The following is an 8,489-nucleotide window of genomic DNA, read 5'->3' on the forward strand; positions in this document are numbered from 1 at the left end:
GCAAAAAATTGCTTGAACCCAGGAGGCCGACGTTGAAGTGAGCCAAGATCGCACCACTGCACTCCAGCCTGGGCAACAGAGTGAGATTCTGTGTTCAAAAAAAAAGACTCTTGGTGGTGGTGACAGGTTAAGGCCAAGAAACCAAACCAGTTCAATATGACTCATACTGTCAGTGCCAGGGGTTGGGGGAAGAGGCCCTGGCAGCTGTGACGAGTGGAAGTACCATGGATTTTCAATCTGAACACCAGTGTCTACGTCCCAGTTATACCACTCCTTAACAGCAGGACCCTGACTCCAAGCATATCACTTGATTCTAGCCTGTTTTCTCCTCTACACAATGAGGCTAACAGCACACCTCACAAGAGTGTGGTAAAAGTTAAAGCACTGTGAATACATACAATTGTCATCAATACTGTACCAACTGCCCTGATCCCTGCCTTCAGGACAAACTGGGAGGTGCCTGAGCTTCCCACCCCTTCTCCCTAGAGGCCAGCCTCCCTGCTCCTCCCCCAGCCCTGAGGAACATGGTGTGACCAGGTAGTGTTGGGAGCCTGGTGTCCTCTCAATTGCACTCCGGGTACGACAGCTAGGAACATCAGAGTGATCAAGTGTGGTCATCAGAGAACAAGGTTCAAAACCAACAGGCAGGGCCAGGTGGAAGTAGGAGCAGGGGTGGGAGCTGGCCGGGCAAACACTGCACTTGACACAACAAATGGGAGGCCTTGGGAAGAGGAGCAGTAGGACAGAGGGAGGGAAGAAGGGCAACCAGGCGCCCAGGACACAACAGAGCAGCGTAAGGTCAGTGCACTGCCCTGGGCCTCATCCTATGCCCATGCCTCCCCTCAGCCCAAGACAACCCTGGGCCTTCCCCACACTTGCTGCTCCCGAGAGTGGGTGGATTTAGCCTCCCACTCCTCAGTCCGACGGGCTGGAAGTCAACAGGCAGGAAAGAACACGAGGCTCCAGGGCACCTCTGAAGGCTGTAGAGGACTCAGAAATCAGAACCAGAACATTTTTACTCTTTGGGCCCTGGGGAGGGCCAGGCAGAGTGCAAGGTGTCACAGGAGGGATGAGCAGACAGCAGCCATGGGGGGCTGCTGTCTCAGTTCCCTGTGGGGGAGGATTGAGGTGAGGTGAGCTTGGGCTCCAGAAGGGCTCCAGTCCTGGTGCCCGGTTCTGACATCTGCCCCTCCTGAGTTCATACTGGAGTCCTTGCAGTCCTAAAACCACAAGGCCTGCCTGAACCCCGGGTCAGGAGAGAAACATTTGGGGACGGGAAAGGCCGGCGTAGGCTACCCATGGCAGCTCTTGAGTTCTTCCTGGGGCTTGTGTCTTTCCTTGGAAGAAGACGGCACAGCCAAGGCAAGGAGGGCCTGAAGCCTGCGGGGCCATCCTGGCCTGCCAGAGCCATGCCCCGGACTCCTCAGCTTCAAAATCAGAGGTCTCAGCACAGAGGACGCTGGGTGGGCTCAGAGCTCATCAGGGGGGCTGTGTGTTAGGGGGGATGCCTTCTGGATGCCCTCATCCTCCTCGGGGCTGAGGTCTCCCTCAAGGCCACCCAGCTCCTTCCTTTGTTTGCTGCTGCTACTCCTGCCGCCTGCTGCCTTGGCCCTGCTGCTCTTCTTCTTGGACTTCTTCCCTCCCAGGGAAGCTGTGTCTCCCTTCTTGCCGGACCACTGCTCTGCCAGGCAACCTAGGGTGTGGAGGAGAAAGACCCTCAACAGAAGTGCCTCAGGGCTGGGGTGCTGGGTGAGGAGCAATTAGCAGGGAGCCGTAGGAGTAGCAACTGGGACTGTCCTTGACATCAGCCTCCCTGCCTCCTGCCTCTCGCTGTGGCCACCAGGCCCATCTGGGGGCATCTGACTTGTCTGCTCATCATTCTGCACCTGGTTTCAGTGACTCTTACTTCCACCATGTCTTGCCAAGCAAGCCTTCCGAGGGCAGAGATCCTACAATGCCCTCTGGTGCCCTCTGTTTCTCCTCCTACCCACCGCCCCTGAGGGAGAGCAAACAAATCATCCAGAGCGAACCTGCCCTTCCTTTCCCAAACTCACTGGTGTCTTTTCCCTTCAGCACGTGGTTGGCGCAGAGGAATTCAGTCAGGTCTTCCTCCTGGTGGTTCCTGTACCAGTCCTCGATCACCTCCTCAAACTCTTCCACCAGCACGTCGCACTGTTAATCATAACACCTCATGTTGGCAAAGCCCCAGCACCTTACTCACTCCTAGAGGAGCTCAGCTAAGCCTCGCAACCCATTGCAAGGTAGGCAGTGGCAGTGGTTCACCTAAGGAAACTGAGGCCAGAGAGGTGAAATGACCTGACCAAAGCCACCCTGGCCTGGGTGGCCTTCCTCAGAGCAGACCCAATCCCCACCGGCCCCTCACTGGGCACAGCAACCCTTCCAAGGGCTGAAGGGCCTGTACCTGCTTCTTGAGGTCAGCCACCTCTGCAGAAGTCTCGTTCCACAGCTCATAGGGGATGTCCATCACCACCTTGACCCCTTTGTGTACCAGGTTGTGTAATGTCTCAAAGGTCTCTGACATGCCCTGGAAGAAGTGACCAGACATGGGAGGCGGAGCTCCCTTCTTTCCCCGCTACCCTCCTGTCCCGGTGGTGCCTACGAACTCCGCTGTAAGATCAATGCCCAATGCCCTCTAAGGATCCTCATCCCTTTTTTTTTTTTTTTTGAGAAGGAGTTGAACTCTGTCACCCAGGTTGGAGTGTCTCAGCTCACTGCAACCTCTGCCTCCCAGGTTCAAGTGATTTTCCTGCCTCAGTCTCCACGCCTCCATGCCCAGCTAATTTTTGTAGGGATGGGGTTTTGTCATGTTGGTCTCGAACTCCTGGCCTCAAGTGTTCCACTCGCCTCAGCCTCCCAAAGTGCTGGGATTACAGGTGTGAGCCACTGCACCTGGCCTCATCCTTGACCTGACCTTCCTCTCCCCTTTTAGGCCTGCTTCCCACAACCCCTGCACATATACCCCTTGACCTGCCTCTGGACACCTCATCCTTTCAAAAAGACCTGTGGCTGCCTTCAGGCCTTTTGGCTTTATGCATGCTTCTCCAGGAAATAGGTTTGTCTTAGCTCTTTCCCCTCACTATGGCTGGACACACTCCCATAGATCCAGACCTGCTGTTCCATTCTTCCTGGGTTGTGTCTTTTCTCAATGGGAAAAAGGCACAGCCAAGGCAGGTAGACCCTTTATTCTGTGAAAACTATCTCTGTTAGCTACCTAGGTCTTATCCAAAAATAAAACATACTATCCATTTCCTCTATTTTCCCAGAGATAACTCATACAAATACCAACATCTAAATATATCCTCCCCCCAGCCCCTTTTTACACAAACAGTGGTGTAGCATACACACTATTTTGCACTTGCCCTTTTTACTTATACCTTGAAGGGCTGGGCATGCTGGCTCACGCCTGTAATCCCAGCACTTTGAGAGGCCAAGGTGGGCTGATCACCTGAGGTCAAGAGTTTGAGACCTGCCCGGCCAGGATGGTGAAATCCCGTCTCTACTAAAAATACAAAAATTAGCTGGGCGTGGTGGTGGGTAGTACCCAACTACTCAGGAGGCTGCGATGGGAGAATCGCTTGAATCTGGAAGGTGGAGGCTGCAATGAGCTGAGATCCTGCACTCCAGGTTGGGCAACAGAGTAATACTGTCTCCAAAACAAATAAAAACCTTGAAGATCAATTTAATTCAGTTCCTAAAGAGCCTCCCCATTCTTTGTTTCCAGCCGCATACTAGTTCACCAAACGGCCAGATCAATGTATTTAATCCCCTATTGGTGGAGTTAGATTGTTTCTCACTTTTGACTATGAAAAATAATACTTAAACACTTTTTATTAAAGCAAACACAGATTTATTACTGAGTAGACTGCAAAATTCATACAAATTTCTGCTGCTTGAGACTATACCCTTAGGTATCCCAGGAGTTTCTGAATGGTATCCTTTGCTAGAAAGAAACTTAGGTAGAAAAATGTGGGTGGCAACTATCTTACCCTGTGCCAGGCACTGAAGATGTAGAGAGGAAGCAGTATGGGTGTTGTTGTAAGCAGCTCATTCTCCAGAGAGAGAAGCACTCGTGCACATACTGAGTACATGGGATGTCACACAGGCACCCCAGTGGGGTTGTGGGAGGTGCTGTGTGGGCCTGGAGATGGGACTGGGCAGTCACTCACCCCAGGTGTCCTCTGATATCGCGCCTAAATCCCCACCTTTCTGCACATCCTGGATCTCGCTGAGTTCTCCCTCTCTAGTGTCTTTAGGTTCCCATGAGGGCAGCAACTGTGGAGCATTTCTGCCTGTGTCTGAGATTGAAGCAGGACCCTCATGGAAAGGCCTAGACCCTCACGCATGTGCCTGAAAAGTCAGGCCACTCAGGAGGGGAGGAGGGCAAACGGCAATCAAAGAATGGGAAGAGGCAAGGAGGGAAGCTCCCGGTGGTGATCTTCAAATCACACTCACACCAGCAGACACACTAAGATACATGCAGCCTGGCCCCAGAGCAGAGGAAGGACAATCCCAAATCCAACCTTGGCAAATCGGTTGCTGCCGGTCCTCTCCTTGTGCAGGCTATAATCCAGGAGCCTCTTGCAAATGGTCTCAGTGACTTCGATTAACCGCAAGTCCCTGCCAAGATAGCAGGACGAGAGGAACTGAGTTCCCCTCCTAGCCCCAGTGGGTTAGTGGTCTGTCCCTCCAGCCCTGTGCCCCAACACCTGCACATCTCACCAACGGGAAGTGAGTCAGAGCTGGAAGGAAGATAGGTCATCTGGTCTGGGGGATCTGAAATGCTGGAATACAGACCAGAGAGACAAAATTTTAACAGCTCTAAGGGAAGGAATTTTTTATAAAGCTAAATGATTCAGTATTTAGATTTTTTGATAAAGCAAAATTTATTAAATTTTGATGGTAAAATATTCTCTTTGAAGGGATGATCACAGCTGACAGAATTGGGTTTTTAAAAAATATATTTATACTTGGCAAAAAAAAAAAAGTTGGTAATCCCATTACTAACGTTTTTAAAAAATTGCACTGCGGCCGGGTGTGGTGGCTAACACCTGTAATCCCAGCACTTTGGGAGGCCGAGGCAGGCAGATCATCTGAGGTCGAGTTCGAGACCAGCCTGACCAACATGGTGAAACTCCATCTCTACTAAAAAAATACAGAAAATTAGCTGGGTGTGGTGGCACATGCCTGTAATCCCAGCTACTTGGGAGGCTGAGGCAGGAAAATCTCTTGAACCTGGGAGGCAGAGGTTGTGGTGAGCCAAGATCATGCCATTGCACTCCAGCCTGGGCAACAAGAGTGAAACTCCGTCTCAAAAAAAAACTTGAAATGGTCTGTGAAATCCAAGCGTCTGAGAATCAATGATATAGTCCAACAGTCTTGCTTTTAGAGATGAGAAATCTGCTGAAGCACAAAGAAGTTAAGAGATTTATGCAGGTCATCCAATTAGTTGGGGACAAAACCAGTGGGCAAACTCAGGTATTGGTTACAACTGATGCCCCTGTAGGGGGTTTGCCTAGTTAGGAGAAGGGAACTCCAAGCCCCTGAAGCCTCTAGCAGCAATGCAGGCCAGGCCAGTGAGTCCCCATTCACTTACGACTTGGTGTATTTGACTCCAGAGGCCTTCTGGTCCAGGATGCCATAGCCCGTGCCAATCACCTCCTTCGTCTTGCCGGTTTCCTCAAAGGCTGACTTCAGCTCCACAGCGACATATTTACACACTGAGGGAGGGAGGTAGCACAGCCCACTGAATGCACATGAGTCTAATGGGAGGCCACCTCCCAGCAAAACAGATCCAGGTGGGCATCCTTTCCTAGACTGGAGGACCAAAATCAACACTCAAGGCAGGGAAGGAGTTAGAACCTGTGGAGGCTAAAGCAACTCCATCTTGGATGCTAATATGCCATGTTGACTTCTGATTAACCCCAGTTCTAGGAATGCCTCTAGGATTTCTATTTTATCTACTGTTTCTTGTGTCAGAGCATGTACTTACTGCAAATCCTGCCATTAAGCAATTGTTCTTCGTATCCCTTTTTTTTTGAGATGGAGTTTTGCTCTTGTTGCCCAGGCTAGAGTACAATGGTGAGATCTCAGCTCCTGGGTTCAAGCGATTCTCCTGACTCAACCTCCCAAGTAGCTGGGATTATAGGCATGTACCATCATGCCTGGCTAATTTTGTACTTTTAGTAGAGAGAGGGTTTCATCTTGTTGTGTAGGCTGGTCTCGAACTCCTGACCTCAAGCGATCCACCCACCTCGGCCTTGCAAAGTGCTGGGATTACAGGCATGAGCCACCACGCCAGGGCCTATCATTTTACTTTCTAAAATTGCATACATACAGAAAAGCTGAAAGAACACAATGAATACCTCCCACTTGTATTCAACAGTTGTTAATAGTTTGCCACATTCTGTCTCCAATATATAATATCTCAACAATATATACATTATTTTTGCTACACCATCTTGAGAGTAAGTGGCAAACATGACCTTTTGCCGTAAATATATCATCATGTATCTCCTGAAAGCAAGGACCTTCTCCTACATAACCAAAGAACAATTATGACACTTGGAAAATTAACAATTCCAACGTCACCCAGTAGTTCATATTCAGATTTCCTTAACTGTCCCCAAAACGTCTTTTATAGTTGTTATATTACTTGATTTCATATGTGTTCCAACATCAGCTCTCTATTTCTACCAAGTTAATTTGCTCCATGCCCTCCAGAGAGCTCTTGTTCCTACCGTCTCCGCACATTTGTTTCCTCATTTCCTCTTACCCTTCCTCAAACAGGTATTAGGCAACTCCTATGTGTCAGTCAGCCTGGGGATATAGAGATGAAAACAAGGTCCCCTCCCTTCCAGATACTCAGTCTAATGGAGCAGATAAAGGTGTAGACAAGTAACTACCACTGTGTAAGGAGTGCTACAGTGCTACCACCGAGGGTGTGAAGTGCCTGAAGCCCTAGGAAAGTATTTAATGCCTTCTAAGGGCTTCTCTGCCCATCGTGCCCACCTCACATTATAAGCCTCTCCCCCAGGAAGCCATTCTGCACTAATGCCAATTGCTCTAGATTTCACTCTGGGCCTCTACGGATCCATCCCTAAGGACCCTTGGTCATTTCATGTGTCTCTCCACAAAGACCACAAGGGTCCCCAAAATGTGCATTACGTATTAATTTTTTCTGTATTTCCTTAGCCTGTGACTTGATATATGTTGGATGCTTGATAAATCTTGTTGATAGAGACCGTCTTCTGATGCCTCTGAATGGAATACCAGTCTGCAGGCTAAATGCCATCAGCAGTTTTAACACTGACAACACAGTCTGGTAGAATACCAATTTACCACAAGAATAAATACATCCCCTGGAGGCCTGCTTGGTCAAATTCATCGATGGCTTGGAGAATTTGCAACACATAAAAATTCCAAGTAATAAGCTGGTGATCTTCAAGTCTGCAATGAATTGGGGATGTCCCACCTCCCCAGCTCTCCATCCAGGACCGTCTGGGCTCCCTCCCCTCTTCTGTCCCGTACTCTGTACAGGCGCATCATTTTTCTGGCACCACTTGTCCCTCCTCCCACGCCCTCCCCAGGAGTGGGGAAAGGGGAGGTTTGGAACATCCTTTCTCTCTTATACCCATCAAACACAACTTTGCTTTCCAACTCTTCCAAACATTACCTCTTTAAGACCTCCTCTGGGGATCCCACCCAGAATCAGACTCGGAGGAGACTCATGGCACAGACCCCAGACCCTCACTGACATCCACCCACTCTTTTTTTCCGGGCAGGTTCTCCTTCCTCTGTGCCGAGGCCTGTTCCACTCAGGCTACTGAGCCAGGAGGCAGGCTTGGTGGGCTAGACACAGTCAGCATTTAATAACAAAGGTGTAATAATAATCAATACAAACAAATACAATATTAAGATGAACCTAATGGTTGGAGTTTGCCAAGCCATCCTGTGGCTGCAAATCCCTTTTCAATTAATCTTCACCAGTTACTAAATGAGGTTAGGCTAGAATGATCTCTAAGATCTTGGGCATCTCTATGCTTCTGTGAGTCCGTGAACGTTGCCTAAGGAGAATAAATGTGAGCTTCTTAGGTTATCAGAATAATAAGAGGGACAGCATGGGCTCTTTGATATCAGAATAAGACAGAATACAGGCCAAGTGTGGTGGCTCACGCCTGTAATCCCAGCACTTTGGAAGGTTGAGGCAGGAGGATCACCTGAGGTCAGGAGTTCAAGACCAACCTGGCCAACATGGTGAAACCCCATCTCTACAAAAATACAAAAATTATCTGGGCATGGCCGGATGCGGTGGCTCACGCCTATAATCCCAGCACTTTGGGAGGCCGAGACGGGCAGATCACAAGATCAGGAGATTGAGACTATCCTGGCTAACATGGTGAAACCCCATCTCTACTAAAAATACAAAAAAATTAGCCGGGCGTGGTGGTGGGCGCCTGTAGTCCCAGCTA

General features: G+C 49.6%; 1 protein-coding gene across 3 annotated transcripts in view; it reads right to left on the reverse strand.

Moving 5' to 3' along the window:
- Window positions 1-365: 365 nt before the first annotated feature.
- Window positions 366-8,489, reverse strand: part of CNPY3 (canopy FGF signaling regulator 3) — an 11,129-nt gene continuing 3,005 nt past the window's right edge. Inside the window, exons 2-7 of one of the 3 annotated variants that reach the window (XM_011960413.1) lie at window positions 5,615-5,738; window positions 4,542-4,638; window positions 2,423-2,545; window positions 2,055-2,172; window positions 1,421-1,693; window positions 366-1,181 (exon numbers count right to left, since the gene is read on the reverse strand). In XM_011960413.1, coding sequence (XP_011815803.1) covers window positions 1,470-1,693; window positions 2,055-2,172; window positions 2,423-2,545; window positions 4,542-4,638; window positions 5,615-5,738 — 686 coding nt within the window. In that variant the 3' untranslated portion in view covers window positions 366-1,181; window positions 1,421-1,469. Of the gene's footprint in view, window positions 1,694-2,050; window positions 2,173-2,422; window positions 2,546-4,541; window positions 4,639-5,614; window positions 5,739-8,489 lie in introns of all 3 variants that reach the window. The other 2 variants (XM_011960411.1, XM_011960414.1) reach the window with 2 other exon arrangements.

The sequence above is a fragment of the Colobus angolensis genome, unplaced genomic scaffold (genome assembly GCF_000951035.1).
Source record: "Colobus angolensis palliatus isolate OR3802 unplaced genomic scaffold, Cang.pa_1.0 Scaffold51, whole genome shotgun sequence".
NCBI lineage: Eukaryota > Metazoa > Chordata > Mammalia > Primates > Cercopithecidae > Colobus > Colobus angolensis.